A 22,341-nucleotide genomic window follows, 5' to 3' on the forward strand; every position below is an offset into this window, starting at 1 on the left:
TGAAATAGTGAATATCCACGTTTTTTTTTTTTTTTCAAAATTAAAAACCCTATCTTAACTCAGCCATTTCTAGTTCACATAGTGTTTGCACAACAGAAAGTGAACTGCACTGAGACTGTGGGACCAGAAGTACTGGTTTCCCTCTGCATTTTCCTCACTCCCTGATAATAATAGAAGCTCTAAGGTACAAAAAAAGTTTTTCTACCTCCAATGCTGTGGAAAGTTGCTTTCAGGCTTTCTGACCCAAACTGTTTGATGTTTAGGATAAATAAAATAATAACTCTAACTCCATAGGGAAAGTTCATGACAAGTTTGACAAATTCCTGCCCTTTTATTTTCTCTTCCATTTTTAAAGCCATCATCTTATCCTTCCTAAAGCATGTGAATGATCAGATATTTTACTTTAGAAAAATGTCTTCATGTCCCAATTGTGTAAAATATATTTTCAGTGATTAATTATCCCACTGCTACCCTAGAATCAGCTTTACTTCCAATATCTGCCAACTGTTGGAAGCAAGGAGATGAGCAGCCATGGATATGCAGTCTTCATGGCTCATTTAAATGACAGTACCTTGAGGATTTGTTTGTTTGTTTGTTTGTTTACTATCATTACAAATTTTTTAAAATCTTGAAAAAAAAAAGTCTGGGGAAGAGAAACAAAATAGTCATAGGTTAAACCAGTAGTCTCATAAAACAATTCATCCCAACACTGAGTGACTCCTTAGTTTTTCACTAAAGCTTCACTGAGTGTGAGCTCTTCCATCCTGGGAACACACACATAAACATTGTATTAGTTCCATGTTTCAAAGAAACATCAGTCCCTAAAGACTGTGTTTTCTTCCATCAATACTTCCAACCCAGTTTAAAAGACCTGAGCACAACAATGAATAGCCAGGAATGATTTGTGAAGACAAGCTGGACAGTCACATTTATTTATATTCCTGGAGGACCAACTTTGACCTCAATGTTAAGAATGACACGTTGGGTTCTAATGCAAATCATAGGACTGTCCTGTTAAAACCTAAGTAAAAAACAAAAAATTGAGATGATGTCCCATGGCGTTGCTAAAATAATGTTTTCACAGAGCACACACATAAAATAAATTTGGAAAAATTAAATATCTCTAGGCATCTATATATTTGATAAGATAACTACATTTAGAAAATAAGTTCTACAGTAAAGACCATGCGGTAAATATTGAAAACCTTTCTGTAATGACTGATCTTTTCAACAGAGAATTTATATAGATCAACTTTGAGGGAAATATCAATATACTATTAGACTTGAGACACACAATACAATTTCACTTCTCTTATAATTTCATCAAAGATCATAATTCAAAGCCACATGAAATTAGGGTGGCATTCCATTAATTACTTATGGAATCAAGTTAGAAGAATTACATAATTTTAGAAGTAATAGATAAATGAATTTGTTTGTGTATTTCATCCTTACTAAAACAATTCTTGATTTTTGTTTTGTTCTGTTTGTGTTCTCTCTATGAAGCATACTAACATTTTTTTAACAGAAATCCAAATCATCTAAATCCAAATTTCATGAAAATCTAAAAGCTATGGAGAAGCAAGTGAGCCTGAACGAATCTGGGACTCTAAAGCAACTAATCATTTGGCCTGTGCTTCCTGTCTTCATGGTCCCCAGTTACCTCAAGTCCACAAACCCTCAATCTGCAGCCATCACTCTCAAGGAAGACCTCAATTCCCTCCTAGAAGAATGAAGCACTATCATTCACACGTGAAGTCACTTTGTAGATTACCTATTGGCCCTAGTTTTCACTTTCTTATACATATCTTCTGCAACTTCCTGAAAGACCAACATCACAAATCATCCACTTCTGCTCCACCAACTATGGTTCCCACCACAACTGCTTTCACTACTTCTGTCAGGGAAGATACAGATGCCAGTTCCATCACTCTTTCTAGACCCCTCCAGCCTGATGCTAACTCAACTACCTTAAATGACACTGCCCCAACTGAGGCAGATGAACGCAGCCAATATGCTTCAAATACCACCACTGCAGCTGCTACAGATGACAGTACTCCAAATGCTACAGCTATTACCACCCAACTGTGGCAGGCAACAACACTCCAAATGCTACAGCAACCTCCCCACCTGATACAGATTCCAGCTCTCCAAATGCCACAGATATAAACTCCCAGAATGATACAGGTGTCAACTCTCCAAACGCCACAGATATAAACTCCCAGAATGATACAGATGCCAGCGCTCCAAACGCCACAGATATAAACTCCCAGAATGATACAGGTGTCAACTCTCCAAACGCCACAGATATAAAACTCTCAGAATGATACAGATGCCAGCGCTCCAAACGCCACAGATATAAACTCCCAGAATGATACAGCTGTCAACTCTCCAAACGCCACAGATATAAACTCCCAAGAATGATACAGGTGTCAACTCTCCAAATGCCACAGGATATAAACCCCCAGAATGATACAGGTGTCAACTCTCCAAACGCCACAGATATAAACTCCCAGAATGATACAGATGCCAGCGCTCCAAATGCCACAGATATAAACTCCCAGAATGATACAGATGCTAGCGCTCCAAACGCACAGATATATACTCCAGAATGATATCAGGTGTCAGCTCTCCAGATGCCACAGATATAAACTCCCAGAATGATACAGGTGTCAGCTCTCCAGATGCCACAGATATAAACTCCCAGAATGATACAGCTGTCAACTCTCCAAACGCCACAGATATAAACTCCCAGAATGATACAGCTGTCAACTCTCCAAACACCACAGATATAAACTCCCAGAATGATGCAGGTGTCAGTGCTTCAAACGCCACAGATATAAACTCCCAGAATGATGCAGGTGTCAGCTCTCTCAGATGCCACAGTATAAACTCCCAGAATGATACAGCTGTCAACTCTCCAAACGCTACAGATATAACTCGTCAGAATGATGCAGGGTGTCAGTGCTCAAACGCCACAGATATAAACTCCCAGAATGATACAGCTGTCAACTCTCCAAACACCCACAGATATAAACTCCCAGAATGATACAGGTGGTCCAGCTCTCCAGATACCACAGATATAAACTTCCCAGAATGATACAGCTGTCAACTCTCCAAACGCCACAGATATAAACTCCCAGAATGATAGAGCTTGTCAACTCTCCAAACACCACAGATATAAACTCCCAGAATGATACAGGTGTCAGCTCTCCAGATGCCACAGATATAAACTCCCAGAATGATTGCAGGTGTCAACTCTCCAGATACCACAGATATAAACTCCCAGAATGATGCAGGTGTCAGCTCTCCAGATGCTACAGATATAACTCCCAGAATGAGACAGATGCCAGCGCTCCAAACGCCCACAGATATAACCCCCAGAATGATGCAGGTGTCAGCTCTCCAGATGCCACAGATATAAAGTCCCAGAATGATACAGATGTCAGCTCTCCAAGCGCCACAGACATAAACTTCCTGAGTGATACAGATAATGACACTGGAAACTGATACAGATGTTAGCAGTACTGCTGTGGGCAGAACACTACAGCCCACTAGACTTTACCAGAGTCTGAGATGGCAAATGTACCAAAATGAGACCTGGCAAATTAGGGTAAAAATATTTTCCAAGTATTTCCATTTCTTCTTTAGTCTTGTTTAAAATAACTCAACTTGTGCATTAGAGTGTATGTATTTAGACTCCTTTGTTCCTCTAGAGAATAACACTATAATCAACATGTTAGCATGCTAGGTTAATATTTAGATGGTTCTATTCAGACAGATACACTTGTTAGAAACTGTAAAGATTTTGAAATACCTTCTGCTACAGGATATTAATGATGTAGTCAAAAAACCAAACAATTGTATGTGCACACATAATTAAGGCTTATATAAACATATGAAGTATTTATATTTATAACAATTATAATGTATATAAAATATAACTATTTAAATCATTTGTTGTTTGGGGTCTATGGACATTTCATTCCAGGAATTTCCAACCCTATGTAACTCAACAGATACTCATGTCTTTTAAAGTGCCATAATATGTGACTATAATATATACAGACTTCACATATATTTCACATTCTTACTAGACCACATTTAATAATTTTATTTGTGCAATTATAATCACATCATTTTTACCTTTTATTTGCTCTTGCCAAAGCCCTTCCTTTTGCATTGTTTGAAATTCATGGCCTCTTTTCTCATTAGCTGTTCTTATATGTATCCAAAATATATAAGTATAGCCCTCTCTAGTCTATGTAATGTGTGTGATCTCAGGGATGACTATTTTGGATTGGTTATTGAATTGGGAGGCTCTTCACTGAGCAAAACTATGTATCCACTCTAAACACTCTTTGGATGTCTATACTTCTTTGTCTAGGATTGAGGGTTTATAGCTTTTCCACTTCCATGTTAACATGACTGCTGAGGCCATCACTATTTTTTCATGTAATGTAATATTTTTAAAAATTGCTTAAATAAAAATGCATACTGCTTGTTCAGTGTTTTATTTTATTTAAATATATTTTAGAGTAATTTATGTGCATTTGATAGGATTGAGTATATATGTAATGGTAAAGCACTCTCTAAGCCTGTGCATGGCCTTAAGTTTGAATCTCATACAGTACTTCTGAAACAATTTACTCAAATGATTTAACAACCTTCCTTCAGTCCTAAGAGCTAAGAACATAGGGATACATTTGTTCATTCACTATTCTTCAAAGGTTTTTAACAAAGCCAGAAATAAGACATTCATCTAGAAATAACCATAACTAATTTTTAAAAGAAAAAATTATGCATAAATTTACTTAAAAGTCCAAGCAATATCAATCAGGAAAAGCAAATTTTTTTCAAAATTTGAAAAATTTTTTCATTAGGAGAACAAATGCTTATTGGGAAACTATTATTGACCACCTCAGGAGGTACATAATCACAATATTTTGGATGCTAATAAGTTTATGAGAGTCATTTCAAATCATTTAGTTTTTAATTACATAGCTTTGTCATTCTCAACAACTAAAATTACCTGTAAAACTCTGTAAAAATAATTGGGCTTAACAACATTCTGTCACACAGAAGGGAGGAGCTTAGTATATGCTTCCTTAAGATCTATAGGAATTTAAGGGTTAAAGGAGATGGATAAATATTTCCTGCAATGATATAACCATTGGCAAGTTGCCCATGGCCCCCATGCTCCTACAAGCATCTCTAATTCAACTCTAAAATAACAGGAAATAGTCATGGATAAGATAATTTAGAAACTTCTATAAAATTATGGAAAATGGCTTAAGGTACGTTAATTATTAAAGAAAAATTAAGAAAACTGTAGCAATCAAGGGTGTAAGTAAATAATCATGGAGATTTACATACTGGAGAGACCGACAGAGACAGACTGATGGTTTCATAAGTTAATCAAATCAAAGTACATTTTTTAGTACAGTAAATGAACTAAGAACTATATCCAGCTAAAAATAGAATTTTTATGATTTTATTTTAAGAAATGTTTTCTTTTTAAAATATATTTTATTGATTCTTTTAATCATATTTATCACCTACTACTCCCCATGATTTTTCCAAGGTCTTCTTTCCATCACCCAACTCCATGTTCTCTTTTCCTTTATTAAATATCCACTAAGTCTTACTTGTACTGTCTAGATACTCCCAAGTGTGGGGTCATCCACTGGAGCATCGACAGTCTACAAGGAGGCTACATCCTTAAAGAAAACTGACCTTACATCCCCTAAACCCATCAATTATCCACAGTTCTGCAGCTGGGAGTGGGGCAAGTAATGACATTTTATAAAGGTAATAATAAATAAAAGCCTCATCCCAGAGAATGTTTCTTTTGAAGAAACACAATAGTTTCTTCATAAGAAATAAAAGTAGGTTCTTCTCAAGGGAAAGCTATTGATTTGTATCCTCTTCAAGTCAAAGAGGATGAGGTAGATGTCATCTTGGCTGTCATGGCCTGCCTGCAATAGAGAATCTATTGTACACTTGCAGCCCTCCTGATAAAGCACACATTTTACATGTTCTCTGCCATATCCACTCCTTCCTGTATAACTTATATGACCTCTCTAATTCTGGAAGAGGTCTCTTTCTCCACATCATTGTCAGCCTTGGAGATATGACTGTATTATCATTTGACTGGTGAAGTATAACATGAAGTGTGAAGTCAACAGTAGACAAATTGAAAGTAGATACTCCCTAATTTATGCCTTTATGTCCTTTATGCCCTCAGAGCTGCACATCCCACTAGGCCCTGAGAGGAAAGGACACTCTCGGGTAGCTGAAACATTCTAATGATTAGTTGATCATAATATGAGAATAAATGTTTTGTAGCAGTTTCTTTCAAGATTAAAATCTTCTATTTTACAAGGGAGTTTCTTAAGCTCCAAGATGCTAGAAAGGAGAACTCACTGGTTTTACTAACAAAATATAAAACATTACATTTTGCAGAAAATCTTTTTTAAGTTCAGGAGCAAACAACCCAAAACCTTCAGGAAATTCAAGATAATGAACAAATTCACTAGATCCCTCTGTCCCTTCATATATAAGAAGAGAGGTTTAAAGAGAGACATATAGACAAGCTGAGCTGGCTAGAAGTTCAGACAAACTGATCGACCTGTAAAGAACATTTCCCAACATGTTGAGCTGCCTGTAGAGTATGGAATGCACTCCAGGTTTCCAGCTTTTGTGAGCTGTCACCCATGCTGGTGTGGGCTTTGGTGATACAGCTATCGTTAAGTCATTTCTGCTCCTGTAACTAACTCTTCACCAATATTCCTGTAAGTAACCCAAATAATACTCATTGGTAAACCAAGTTACACTTTGGTGGTATTTTTACTTTGGTCTATTAAGAGTTTCCCATCTGGGCTGAGTAGACATTTGTTCATGCCTTCTCAGGAACATGAATCTAGACAACAATAATTATTTGCTTTTGTTAGTCACTGAAGACTTTGTGGTATTGCTACCATGTCAAAGACAAATTTATAAACAGAGGCCATTACTCTTCTATACTACAAAAGACTGCTCACTAAAATGAATCCATTGCCATTTACTTACGTCTTCTCCTGTAGTTTATTAAAATTGGTGTTTGCTTACCATCTATGAAAAAAATCTTACTGACACTCTTTCACTGTCTTAAGTGCTACCACTACTCTAGACATCATGGCCTAAAAAAACTACCTATTTCCTTTCCTTCATCTCTTTACCTCCAGTGAACTTTACTTCCCTCCAGTTTTCTAACATCTTGTATGCTCTGTCATCACAAAGATATAAACTCATCACTCATTTATAAACCCATACGGCAATACATACCCAGTGTTCTTATATTTACAGATATATGACATCTAAGTATTTTCATGGAGCAATTCCCCAAACAGTAGATGCATAATCCCTTAAGCCCTATATGCCAACACTCACACAGCTTCCCCCACTGTCTATCATGAATTTTATAATTTGTCAATTCAAATAATAGTTTGCCAACATTTTCAATTTTTTATTTTTACACATACATTTCATCCGGCTGGTAAAACTGTAATTATTGCCAGAAATGGTTGTTTCTTTAAAAAAAAAAAAAAAGACTGCCTAATGTGTCTGAAAACAGCATACAACTTTAGAAAATATATGAAATTCAGGCTCCCACAAGTTCAACACAGTTTTCTTCTCTCGTTAGCAATCTGAATGTGCTCCTCTAATTTCTTAAATTTTATTCATGCAGATATTCTCCAATGTAACATAGGTCTAGATTCAACTCATCCACGTGATCCTGAGGCACGGGTGATGATTCCTATCCACTGTTACGGCAGAACTTCCAGCTGTGACATCTGACCCTATTCCATTTCCCTTAGAGTACCCATCTGTGAAGTTCATTTAAACCACTACTGTGTAAACCCTATCTTCAGGATAGCAGTCTCACATCCCATTTTCTACTTCATGGCTTTTGCCCATTTTATTCTGAAATCATTGTCTAAGCATATCCACAAACTTCAGTCCAGTTTGACTCTCATAGCTCAATTACCAACTGTTTCTTCTTGAACTCTTTAGTTGTGAACATCATTCTCCTCATTCACTCCATCAATGTGCATAGATTTCATCCTTTAAAATCTTGATTCTATTCTTTAACTATTACTATTGTCTATCTATTTGGACAGCATTAAGAACTCTTAAATGTCATTTTCCTTCAATTATACTACTGATACACTATATACACCATAATATTCTAGTGAAGAAGGGGGTATGTCTAGAGTAATAAATCCAATTTAATTCAGTTCAAAAATCAGGCATTGTTCCTTCATGAAAAGCATCATTTATTAACTGAGACTTTGTATTCCTCCAGTGGGGATATTTATTAATATCTAAAATATTTCTTGTTATTTGAACTCACTCATCACTTATTTGCCATCAAGAAGGTAGAGCCTGGGCAGAGATTCAAAATAAAATCCACACAATGAATTATCTAATCTGAAAGTTCAAAAGTATTGATGTTTAGAACTCTGATCTAAACTATGCCATAACTGTATTCTTCAATCTACCACATGATCCAACTATATCACTCTTGTACATATGCCCAAAGAACCCTATTTCCTATTGATGGAAGTAACCACTCAAGAAAGTTCGCTGTTGCTCTATTCACAAAAGTTATGAAATATAAGCAATCTATATATCCATCAACTCATGGATGGATAATTAAAATGTGGTTTGTACAAATTAATAAAAATAAAATTATAATAGGATTCACAGGCAAATAGAGCTTGATGAAAAGCTTTCTGAGAAAGACAAATGTTGCATGTCTTCTGTCATTTGTGGAGAGTAGTTTTGAATCTTCAGATATGTGTTGTGTTGGGATACCTACAGAAGTGAGAGAATTAGCATGAGGCTATGGAAGGAGGTTTTCTGGGGGAGGAAAAATAGAACTCACTAGTATAAAGGCTTCAAGTGAAATCATAGAACAAGAATGGTTAAATTCGAATGAGGATGATAGAACAAAGTAGAGGAGAGCATTTAAAGAGTATTAACATTAAAGACTTCTTAAAAGCTGGGCATGATGCTGAATCTTCTCTTACTGAGGCCAGACCAGGCAGTCCTCTGATGTTTATGTGTCAGGAGCCTCAGACCAGCTTGTGTATGCTGCCTAGTTCATGGCTGTCGGGGTCCAGCCTCGACACAGGATTGGAGTTTTCACCTGGAAGCAGGGATATCTGGAAGGCTCATAATAAATATACACAGACTACTTTTCGAGTACAAGCTGACAGGCATTTTTTAAGACTTAAAGTTACTCTCTCTTCTCTCTCTTCTCTTTCTCTTGCATTCCCTCACAGCATGAGGCTGTACACACTCTGTATTCTCCTGCACACTCTGCTTTTCTCCTGTGTGCTTTGTTTTTGAACTCCCACACTCTTACATACCTCTGTGTGTTCCCCTTTCATTCTCACAACACTCTTTACACACATCTCACACACACACCACATGCACTCTCCTTTAACTTCACACACACCTCACATTCTCTCTTCACTCACTCTTCACATTCTCTCTTCACATGCTCTTCTCATGCTTTCTCCACTCGTCCTCTCACTTGCTCTCTTGTCTTTCTCTTATCCCAGTCTTTTACTGATACTCCAAAAGCAGGTAGAAAAAAAAACATTGTACAATCATTGCCAAATCAAATCCAAAAGAATAACCACATCCCACAAAAATAAAAAATTACAATTGTTTCCCCAAGTTTTAAGTTTCCCCTATTCCCAGGCCTGTGGCCAAAATAATAATAATTGCAAACTTATCATTGTTTAAACTTTAACTTTTGACTTATTATACTTCAGGGCACAGAGCTCCAAGGTTAGCCACTTGTATTTTCTTGTGAAGCTCTAATGATAAAGGACATGAAGAAAGCTGCCAGGAAGTGGCCAGAAAGAACCAAGTTAACTCTTATCTCAGTAGTTCTGCTAGCTTTCTGCTTCTGTACATTGCACAAAATGACTCTCCTAAGAGTCCTTTGGTTTTAATGTAGTTTTACTAGTGTATAGTTTTATGTATTCTATACTTGCTTATCTAGGAACCATTCTTAAATGTTATGCAAAACTTACTTAATAACTTCAATAGCTTTTTCATTTCTTGGGGTCCCAATGTTGGCTCTACTTAATTTTCTAATAATTTCTTCAAACTTTCTTTGCAAGTCAAACATTAATCTGGAACTACCATTGTGCAGTCATTGCATTGTTTCCAAGATGAGAACACACAGCATGCACCCGAGCCATTAGGACTGTGCTGTGCTGTGCTGTGCTGTGCTGTGCTGTGCTGTGCTGTGCCCCAATGCCTCAAATTTTTAATTGTTTAAGAAACATTACATCAAGGAACATCTAGTTTCACAGAATACACCAGAACAGAAAAAAGAAAGAAATAGGATATTTTAGATATGGGGTTCTCCCTCATCGATGTCTTTAATTTTGAGGTTTGAGCTTTTCATAGTGTTCACTGTATGTTCCGTGTGTGTGTGTGTGTGTGTGTGTGTGTGTGTGTGTGTGTGTGCTATTTTTATTTATATTTGACTCCTGACACTCTTTTATCCTGCTTGACCCATTCTATTTGTAATGCTCTTCTTTCAGGTCATTAGATTATTTGGTTTTGCAACTCAATTTCCATTTCAGCCTGAGTTCTTCTCCTAATTGAATTCTGCTCTCGAGTACTGAACTGTCTTTATCATTTTCATCAGCCTTATTGGTTTTTTCTTGGGCATAACTTTTATTCTCCCTAAGTTATTTCTCCTTGATTTCACTGAGCTGATTCTTAGTGTCTTCGTAAATACTTTGAATCCTTTGATGATGCTTGTGATTGTCCATTTAAAGTCTGTGCTCTGGAGATCATCTAGGTAATTATCATTGGCAAATATTTCTACAAGACTGGTAGGTTTTATAAAGGAGATGCTGGCTTTCTCTTTCATAGATTTTGTAATATGAATGTTTTTAATAAATCCTGACACAGGATTACTATCAGCCTCAAGTGATTTATGTTCCTAAATGGAAGACACACAGAGACACTTTATATGTTAATACGCCTTAAGCAGCACAATAGCTGGGCAATGGCCTAACCTCTACACTGTTAGAATCTACCTTACACTGGCAACTTCAAATTACTACTTACTAATTTCTATATTCCATTCTAGCTGTTCTTAACCCAATGTTCTTGACTCTGGGCTGTGTTCTCTTGGCACCTTTACATGTTGGCTCTATATCTCCCTCCAGCATGGCAGCTTCCATGTGTGCTCCTTCCTCCCCCATAAACCCTGCCTATGTTTCTCCTCCCAAGCTGTTGACTGCTAGCATCTTTATTTACCAGTCAGAATTATCTAGGGGCAGGTTCCCAGAAGCTAAGTGTAGATACTCCCCTGCACACAGTTTTGGGGGTCCAATTAGCATTAAAACACAAGCAGCTACAAGTGTTTGTATTTTTGCAATGTGATCTAGGCATGTTGACTACTTTTGTTAGTTCTAAGTCTGATATGGATAGAGCAGGTTAGAGTCAAGAGAATGTGCGGGTAAGTTAGGGTTCCGTTACAGATGTATCTGTTCATGTTGGGCACTCCATGAACTTATTCACCACTTTATGACCAGCTATGTATCTGTAATAGTACATAATGGATTTAAAGGAAAGGGAAATCTCTATTGATGAGTGATAGCTATATTTATATATAAAGATTTAGAGCTGGCCTGCATAATGATGATAGTACCAGGTTACATACCTACATGATCAGGAGAAGTCTTACATAGTTCCACTATCAGATGAAGAGTTACAGTGATTAATGCTGCTAAAAGGGGAAGAATCAGTCTCCTCCAGTGGCAAGCACTCATGTAGGCTGTCCAATAACAAGTATTCATCCCTAGACACACACACACACACACATTTGTATATGTATACATATATGTATATATACATATATATGCTAAATAAATTAAGTAGGTTATTTACATATATATGTATATAAATATATACATAAATGGATATACATAGATATATATGTATATTTCTAAAAATAATAATAAACAAAAAAGAAATCATGAATGTGAAAGCAGGCTTACAGGCATTAGAAAGGGTAGAGAGAAAGGTAGTGTGCTTTAGCTGCAGTGCTAATTACAAAATTCTCAAAAAAATGCTAAGCAAAAATTAAGATAAATTTAGGAATACTACAAAAAAGAGACACTGAAAGACAAGTGAATTTTTTGGTTTATAGAGCAGGTTTAAGGTGAAATTGTATAGTTGTTTATATTCATAATTTTGGAACATTTAGATTATACTCAAAGACTAGTTTCTGGCTTGAAATAAAGTAATCTGATTTCTGTCTGAACATAAAGAAGAATTTTTCTTATAACTTTTAGTAGGACAGAAGATGGTCCTCATAAATAATTACTATGATTATGCTTTGTTGATAATATGGATTTTTATCTGATTTCATTGTCCTCCTAACTTTGGATGCTTAAAATTGTAAAGTGGTTTAAACTTTTCAGTGTGGAGATTTTGCAGTGTTTCTTCAGCAGAAGGCAGAGGTGTAGATAGAACTGATTTACCAGTTCTATCACTAACCACATCGTACAAGGTCAGACCTTTAAAATCCAAGGATTGGGATCGTTCTATCTTTCCATGGAGTTCTTTAAACCATTATGTAACTTCTAAAGTTCAATAAATATTTAGGAGAGCATTAATCCAGAAACTAATTAATATTTATGAATAATATAAAATAATCATATTTATATAATTTTCCAATGAAAAAATAATAGTTTTTGCTTCTATATTTCAACAGAAATAAAAGTCATATTACAGGGAAAAAGATATCAAATATCAAATAAATGTCAATGTATGCTAATCTAACAATATTAGGAAAATATTTCCATTTACTACATACATTTCTTTCAAAGCAATAGCATGATTCTACTGTTCTGTGGATTTTTTATGATGGAGGACACCAGCTCTATGAAAATATTCTTCCAGAGAATATTAGGTCAAATCTTGGAAAGCCATGGATTGGTGTGGGCCATCCATCATTTCTCTCTTGCTGACATGAGCTTCTGTTTTCTTTGGTGCTGCTCTAATTCTTTTCTTCTTGCATCCCTGTCAGAAACTATCTGTTCTGACAGAGCTAATCCTCCTTTCTTCAGATGCAATGATCCATTACAATGTACATCACACTCGACTTAAAACCCTTGGCTGATAACTCCATTAGCATCAAAAGAGAAAGAGATATTGATCCTTCCCCAGACTGAACTGTCAGAGAAAAGTTGCTTTCAATGTTAACTCTGACACAGAACCATCCTCAGTGATGTTTAGGCCTGTGGCTTTCCAGTAACAGATAAGAATGAAAGTTTGCAACCAACAATTGCAGTTTTTATACTTTCTTATGTTGCTAGAATATTTTGTAAGGCACTGGTGCTCAAACAACACAAACATTAAAAGGAGTAATTTATAACTAATGTCAACTTGTGTTTATTCATACAAAATTTGTGATTTCCAAATGATTTTTCATCTCTAAGCATTCATAATTGGATGTAACTACAGTTAGTCTGTATCTCACATCTACTAGATAGCTCATAGAATGAAGAAGAAAATGAGGACTATAAAGAAAAGGAGATAAACACAATGACATATTCTTCAAAAGAAGAGACTGAGACACAGTGAGATAGAAAAAAAATGTGTACATAAGACCCATACATCCCAGTTAATAATATGTGTTAGCCTCAGTCGTGAAACCAAATGATTCTTCCCTGACTGTTAATTTACTCCATCTTGCAAGGACCAATGCTATTAGATAGATAGAACTTATTTCATTCTGAAAGGAGACATGGAGCATGGGAAAGGGTTCCAAACATGAAGTGAACAGACTTATCACAGCCTGGATTAACCAAAATTTCAAAGCTGCACTTTTCATTCAGTTTTTAAGTAAAAATGCTTCAGCAAAATTCTTCCATAACTAAAAGGTGCATGTCATCAAATTGTCATGTAAATTCCTCAAGTTAATAAAGTATTACATAAACTTTTGAATACAAATTGTTATAGCTCTTCCTTTACCATTTTTAAAATAAGGGCCTTTTAAGGATTATAACAAGGAAAAGCAATGGATTTCCCAAGGAAGAGGAAATAGAATGAATTATAGTGGTGAGACAAAGGGAAAACTGGAATAGCAGAATTAAATAGGAAGGGGATGGAGGAGAAGAAAAGGGGGAATGTGAGATGGAAAGTCTAATGCCAAAGGCCATTTAAGCCCATAAGGAAACCTACCAGTGTAGAGGCTTCCTAAAATACAGATACATAAAAAAGTAATCTAAATGCAGTCACCAAACAATAGGGAAGACAATGCCCAAACGGAAATATGATGCCATTAATAAAACCTAAAGTGCCAGTATTTAGGTTACATCTTGATGGATTGTTGACCAAGGGGCCCAAAGGAAAAATCCAAACATCAATAATTAATCTCAAGGCTCTCCACAACCTGATGTTAAGGTCCTATTGCTGAAAACAACATTTCAGTATGCCATCAAAAATAGAGAAGCTGAGCTCATACCTAAATAGAACTTCCACCCCTGTTGACCAGCATTCAAGATATTGGAAGATACTTTGTATGATGCTAGAAACGAAATGTTAACATTGATGTCTCCTAGCTACAAACACTGGGACCTATAAGAGAGATTTCCATGAAAGAAATATTGCTGTCATTGTGGTACAAATGTCATGGGAGTCACCAACCACTATTTGACTCCATTTAAGGCCCACTGTGTTAGATAGAACTCATACCTGAAAATGCTAAAGTGGCCAAGAATCTCTGATTTGATGGGTCATGGTTCTAAGGGAAAACCTAATACTATTATTCTAACAAGACAACATAGCAATGAACAAACTTGTAATGACATACTGATATACCAATAATATAAGTACCTCACTCAGTCCTCATTAAAAGGTTTTTCCTTACAGTAGATTTGAACTAAAACATAGACCCACAATGGGACAATGTAAAAAGAATGAAAGACTTTGGAGCAATCAGTTCTAAGTGGGGTGTCTTCATCCAAGCTCTCCCATCATACCCATACAGAAAGATGGTAAGATCCAGAGGGGATTGGTGACTCCAAGAAAACAGAGTCTTCCATATATTCCATGGATGACACACATATGAACTCAAGGCAACACATGCAATGCCTACACAGGTTCATGCCCAATGGAGTTCTTGTACTGAGACCAGGAGTGCACATAGGCTTCCACCACTACCAGGAAGCTATTTGTAATTAATACATGATTGGTATTTTCTCCAAAGGTATCTCACCGTGTGTATGAGCCACACTTCAGGGCAGGATCTATCCCCAGAAGTAGTTTGACAACACAAAACTAACTCAGTGGTATTTTGTAAACTTTTTGTCTCACTTATCTTTGGATTCATTTGTTTTGTTTTTGTATTGTTTTGTCTGCTATGTCTTTTCACTGTTTATTTTGATTCTGTTGTGGGTTTTTATTTGTGTGTGTGTATCAGTGTGGTCTCATTGTTGTTGATATTTTGAGGTTTTTTGCTTTTAAACATAGAGAGAAACAACATAAAGTTGAGTGGGTAAGGAGGGAGAATCTAGAAGGAATAGAAGGAGGCAGAAAATACAAAAGAATTTTGGTATCTTAGAATAATCATACAAAAGAGAGATAAAATATAAAATTTAAGAAACTACATAAGATTCTTACTAGTCTCTGAATGAGTAAAATTTTAGTTCCTGCTATTTCAAGTATTTAAGACAAAATCTAAAACCAAGCACCAGGTGTGTCTGTGTGTGTCTGTGTGTGTGTGTGTGTGTGTGTGTGTGTGTGTGTGTGTGTGTGTGTACTTTTAAAATAATTTGTTCAGCTTTGTTTACAGCACAAATCTGCAGTCAGGGCCACACAGAAGACAATGTTAGTTCCAAGACCACCTAGACCAGTGATTCTTAACCAGTAGTCAGGATCACATGGGGTCACATATCAGATATCCTGCATATTAGATATTTACATTAAGATTTATAACAGTTATGAAGTACAAACAAAATTAACTTATGGTTGGGGGCACCAAAACATAAGGAAGTGTATAAAAGGGTCACAACATTAGGAAAATTGAGGACCACTGACATAGACTATAGCAGGTCAGCCTGAGCAACTTAATGACACATTGCTCCAAGTTTAAAAAGGAAAAGGTGATCACAAAAAAAACAAAAAACAAAAATGTTAAGCCCACTGGAAATACAATGCTCTGGGTTCACTCTCAGCACTAAATACAAATGTCTCTGCTAAGTTAACTTGTGTGAATGTGAAAATAATGCACTAGGCCAGATGTGCAGAAATTTGCAAGTTCAAACTTAAAATACTCCTTCATTATTTCAGAGTAAAACTTAAAACTGAAACCCATATTATCTAAGCAAATAAATCATTTATTTATTTTAGAAACTATGGAGTTATTAGCATGGTACTTTAGGGTGTGTTTGGGGGGGAGGTTTGCTAATATAGCAACATATGTTCAATATTGAATTTTAATTTTTTGTCCCATCTTTCTTATTAAATTTCCTCTCACAGTCACAAGACAATTCAATTTTTTAAATATTTGTACTTCCCACATAACATTTATTTTAAGATGATTTAGGAAATACAATGGAATTAACACATAAAAAAATGTCCTATAAGAACAATCAGAATAAACAATTCTCTTTTTTCATAAAATAAAAAAATGTGCACCACGGGTCCCCCTGTATTTATCTGAAAGAAAATCACATGTTGACTCACTGTACATAAGGAAGCCTCAAACTTATTAGTGACTGAGTGTATTTGGAAATGAAAAAAATTGCAGGAACACACTGCCAAATTGGCAAGGATGCTTCCTGCCTGTAAAGCATCAACCGGAGTTGCCTTGTCTTCCAACTTTTGTTTCTTTACAGCAATGAAATTACATTGCATCATATATAAGAACTGAGAGGTCTGGTCCCCAGTCTTCCACCAATCAAAATTAACTGACCAGAGTGCTTCTGACCAGCACATTCACCAGCTAAGAAGTTTCTCCAAGGTAGGTCCCTGGGAATATGAAGCCCTTTAACTTCATGTTACATGGTACACATCCTTCAGAGGTAGAATTTTAATGGGCTGTTTATAAGATATTCTTTTGTCATTATTGCAAGAATTAGTACCTACATGAAACTTTGAGTCATAAAATTTATTACATTTGAAAACTTATGCAAGCAACAGAAAACTATTCATGCTGATCACTAAGAATAGTGAATTCACCAAAGTCTGCAATTCCCTTTTCTTCTTCCTGTACCTTATGGTTCTTTAACATTCTTAATGATGGGCTATTCTTAGATGTATTCTGAAAGAGAATTATCCCAAAGTATATATTTACAACTAACTTTCCTTGTTTTTAAGTGTCATATTGGAGAACAGGTTAGGAAAAACAGACATGTGATATTTGCCCATAATACATAGTGAAAAACTGTTCTTAGATTCTTTCTGGGTTTGCATTGTTCAGCTCCCATATTTACACTATCAACAGGGTTGAATAGAGGAGTTTACAGCACACAATGTGCAATTCTGTGAAGGAAGAACTCAGGCAGCCTGGCTTCAGAAATTTATCACAACCCATGAGACCACAGAGAAGAAAATAGACCTAAATAATTCTGTCTTACTGATAGAACACAGTTGCATAATAGAAAGCAGATTTGAGAACATTCATTCTACACAAAATGACTCAGTATGCTGTGAAAACTAGTCTATGTATTAAGTCATTCTTTGATCTTTTGCTGTATTTAATAAGAAGATATCTTCCTTATCTATTAATTGTCATGAATAATTAAATATTATCAAGTTAAAGTGGTAGCATCTCAAATATGAGTTTACAGAAACTTGATGCTATAGAACTATAATCTTAAAGTAAAACAAAATGCACAAATTAATAATGTCAATTTCAAAACAGTCACTGTTCAGCCAAAGCTTTCTTTTAAATCTTCTGTTGCTCAGACTCTTCAAGGACGAAGATGTTGTATTTTGCATGTATCAGCTCAGAAGTCAAAAACGAAAATTAGCCCCATTGTTTGAGAGTTAAATGTTATGATGAGCTGACAATATTATGCCACTAACACTGAGTCCAAGATAAAATTCAGAAAGTTATTCTAAAGTATACTGCATTACATATATACCATGTTCCAACTAATGCAATTTCATTTTAAAAATTATGCTAACCAGCCACTGTGTTAACTTTCAAGGCTACCAAAAGATGAAGCCACTGTGTTTGGTCTTTGGCCTCTGGGTTCTTACAGGATGCTTCCTGGTCAGTATCAATTTTACCTACCACAAACCTTCATGTTCTCTTATTAACTTTTATGTCAGACATTTTAATTTTATTTATATACATTTCCTAATATATACAAACTGCAAGTTACTGATGAAATGCCAATCAAATGCTTTGATTTCCACTTTGAAAATCTGTTTTAATTCTAGTTACAGAGATTGTAATAAATCATTAGGAAAATGATAGATTTACCCAAGAAAGTTTACCATTGCATATTATTCAGATCAATATCAGGATGGCCAAAGGGAAACACGGGTATGTTCAGCTCATTATTCAGTTACATCGAAAATGAAAATAATGCAAATGATTTTTCTCACAGTTTATGCCTAAGCAACTAAAAATAAGTTTTTGAATGACCTTGCATGCAGTGATCAATATTTAAAATGGAACACCTTGTATTTAATGTCTGACAGGGGTCAATGAACTAATAAAGATATAGAGAACAGTAGTAACATAGATGTGTCTTGAAGTAACATAGTTCATCAGTTATATGAGTAGAAGTCATATAGCATTTAGGAGGAAAGAGAGAAGCAGAACTGTGAGGGGCCATGAGGAGCGAGCAGGGCTTACATGCCTGGCCTTTACTACAGAGTTGCAAAGAAAGAATGAGGTCAGAGGAAAAGCATGCAGGACAATGATCCTGGGGCATAAGACCTTTAAAGTAGGTATGATGTTAACTGATGTTCGTTTTCTGAGGAATATCTAAAGTGAAGAGAAATGCAAAAGTAGCACGCTGACTTCAGGTTTTCAAAAACATCATTATAATGATACAAATAAAAATCAGAAGAGTCAAGAGATGCAAAAAAAAAAAAAAAAAAAAAAACAGGCAAACAGAATGGAGGAGCATGTACAAGGCTCTGGAATGGAGATGGGTGATTGGACAGAGGTGTGCTCACTTTCTTAATGAGGTGTGTTAGTTAAATGAAGTGACATACAGTCACAGAGTAGAAGGAAAAAACAGTCAAGTCCTGGAAGAAACAATGGAGAAGTCATTCTCTTAACTCATCAGTGACTTCACAGGCTGCATGGCTTAGAAAGGGGAGTTCATTCCTACCTGCTGCAACCTGTTAGTGAAGTGAGAGAGGAGTCATCTGCAGGTAAATATGGGGGCTTAGCATATGGTAGAAAATCCATAGAAAGAAAGTTTGTGGAATGAACAAAGCTCTAGAAAACTGGAGAGGGCAGACCAAAGAAACTTGAGAGGATTAAAAACTCAGTGTCTAAGGACACAAAAGTCTGGCCATGAACTGCCCATGGCGTCTTCTACCAGTGATCATGAAATTGACCTTGATGAAGGGACAAGTTATTAGGGTTAACTTAAACTTTGGAGTTCGTGAAAGCATTGTATCTGCTGAACAAATTAGTGAAAGAACTCAACCAATAAATCAGTGAATAAGTCCAGACCAGCCTGACTTCAGATGAGCAGCACAGGAACAAGAGCACAAACTGTGTCTCTGGTTGGCATGGCCCTTTGTGTTCTGGAGTCTTCCCACCTCATTTCAAAGACTTCCCTGCTACTGAAGCAATTCTTAACCTTTCATCTCTCCAAAGCACTCCAACTTCATAATGCATTTGTTTCCCTCAACACTTTTTAGCTGTGTTTATTTGTAATGTTCAACCTTAGGAAAAAAAAATCATTAAACTGGGAGTTAGCATAGCAAGGGAGACATTGAGTGTTCCCCAAGTGCTGATCCAAGGCAAGCACTGCCTAGACATCTAGGCAACATTAAATAACTTGCAGAAAATGAGCTATGAATAGGACTCAGGCATGAATGTCATTATCACACAAATAATCTTATGACTCCACTATGTGGAAACATGTGAGACTGTCTTTTTGAAAGGACAAAAATGAGAGTTTTCCTTAGTCATGCAATTGGTACATGATAGTGACAGAACTACAACCACAGCATTTACACTACAGAGACTAATAATCTGCCTCCCTTTAGCCTATATTAGTAATACCTTGTATTGTAACTACTCTATCTATAGTCTCACATGAAGCACATCTGTACCTCCCACGACTGCTAGGCTTAAGTTCTTCCTTCAATTACAAATCTATATCATATTTTGAAATTTATTGGAATTACAACTCAGAACAATCCTAAGCTCTTGAGTTACAGAGGCATTTCCCAATTCTGTATATCACCTACTTCCATTTGGGTTTGATTTCATTGACCACATCTAACTAAAACTGAGCTTACAATTTTTTTCCATATTTTCTTTGCATTTAATGACATCAAAGCTTTCAATGATAACTGGTGTGCTCAGACCAAAGGGGAAAAATATATTCTCAAAGTAGTGGGAAGATTTTTTACTTAGAAACATGTAACCATTTTCTGTTGATGCAAAATAAATTGCCACAAATTAGGACTATAAGAAGCCTGTTTGTCCTGGCATAGTCTACATAGACATGTAGCATAGACATGTCCTTCTCTCAAGTGACACAGCAAGCAAAGAGTAACCTGGGTGGCAGTTCCATCCTCATCCCTGGCCAGCCTTTTTCACAGTTCATATAAGTGCACGCTGTATCACAGTACTGAGTGGCCCCAATTTGGTTTATTAATATTTAATGAACATAAAGTAACAAGCTTCTGTGTGAGGTTTTCATGTCCCAGTTGGGTGGATTTTCCTTGACCTCACACTAGTCTCCCCCAACCCAGATCCATAATCCCCTTACTCACACTGGGCTATTTGTACTCAGTGTCATTCCTTTTTATTTCTAGTCAATCCCCACCAGTTTCCCTTCAAGCTTAATTTTTGATTTTAAAAGAAAATTTCAGAAACACAGTGGAATGACAAAATGTAGCAATCACAGTATCCCATGCTCAAAAGACAAATATTATGTATTCTCTCTTAGTCCTAGACTGTAATGTCCATGGGTGTATAAAGGTCAAGATAATATGGGTAAAGACCAAGACAGTAAAAAGGGTCCATGAGAAGAGTCCCTGATTTTTGAAGGTCATGAGCCAGAAGCCACTGTGATCTCATATAGCATAATTGTTACATGCTTCTCTCCAGTACAAAGAACCTTTACTATAAGTCAGTAGAGCACTCCCTGCAACATAAATCTCTATCATCTTCTGTTTCCAACATTAAGAATTTGTTTTAAAAGTACATAGATAATAAACTCAAGACAGCACATGTCTTGAGAGAATTAGTAGTTACATCTTAAGTTACATCTTGCTCAGAAAATGTATATGCTAATAATTCTGTGAAATATCTCATTTAAAATTGTTTATTTTCTTTCCCCCACAGTCCAGTGAATGTCACAGAAGCCCCAGAAGACATGATCCTAGAGGACCACCTCCTCCTCCTCCTCCTGGCCCCCCTCCCTATGGTCCAGGATTTGGTCAACCACCCCCTCCACCCTTTGGTCCAGGAATTGGTCGACCGCCCCCTCCTCCTCCCTTCGGTCCAGGAATTGGTCAACCGCCCCCTCCTCCTCCCTTTGGTCCAGGAATTGGTCGACCACCCCCTCCTCCTCCCTTTGGTCCAGGAATTGGTCGACCTCCCCCTCCTCCTCCCTTTTTTCCTCCTTATATTCTGGTTTCTCCACACCCTAGACCTCCAAGCAATTCTACTCAACCTCCTCCCACAGTACAAGCAAGTACAATACCAGCTGCAAATATCTCCATAACCACTGCTACTGCCCCAAATTCCACTGATATTCTTTGGAGGTTGTGGCAATTAATAAATTCTTATGTGCAGGCAGAATAAAATGAACCAAGGCATTATGAAATTTTAGGAGAAATAATGCTTAAAGGCTTAAGAAACAACCTTTATCCAAGCATTATACAAAATAAAAATAAAGAGCAGTGCAACATTACAAAGCATCTACTGTTGTCTTCATTGTGATGACCATACCACCTACTGTGCTATTTGCATAAAATTAATCCTTCCAGAAACCTAACCTTTTTTCCAGAAGGCAGAGTGGTCACTAGGGGAAATACGACTGTAATTTACAGCCATAAAAATAGGTGAAAAGAAAATAAGTTGTAACCTTGAGTTTT

At 36.3% G+C, this 22,341-nt stretch overlaps 1 protein-coding gene across 1 annotated transcript; it reads left to right on the forward strand.

Moving 5' to 3' along the window:
• Nucleotides 1-16,895: 16,895 nt before the first annotated feature.
• On the forward strand, nt 16,896-22,069 carry Smr3a (submaxillary gland androgen regulated protein 3A). The gene is made up of 3 exons (XM_034509441.2): nt 16,896-17,053; nt 18,246-18,310; nt 21,587-22,069. Exons 2-3 carry the CDS (start codon nt 18,257-18,259, stop codon nt 22,046-22,048), a joined length of 516 nt encoding a protein of 171 aa, XP_034365332.1. The 5' UTR covers nt 16,896-17,053; nt 18,246-18,256; the 3' UTR covers nt 22,049-22,069.
• Nucleotides 22,070-22,341: the final 272 nt, after the last annotated feature.

This window comes from Arvicanthis niloticus, chromosome 7 (assembly GCF_011762505.2).
Source record: "Arvicanthis niloticus isolate mArvNil1 chromosome 7, mArvNil1.pat.X, whole genome shotgun sequence".
Lineage (NCBI taxonomy): Eukaryota > Metazoa > Chordata > Mammalia > Rodentia > Muridae > Arvicanthis > Arvicanthis niloticus.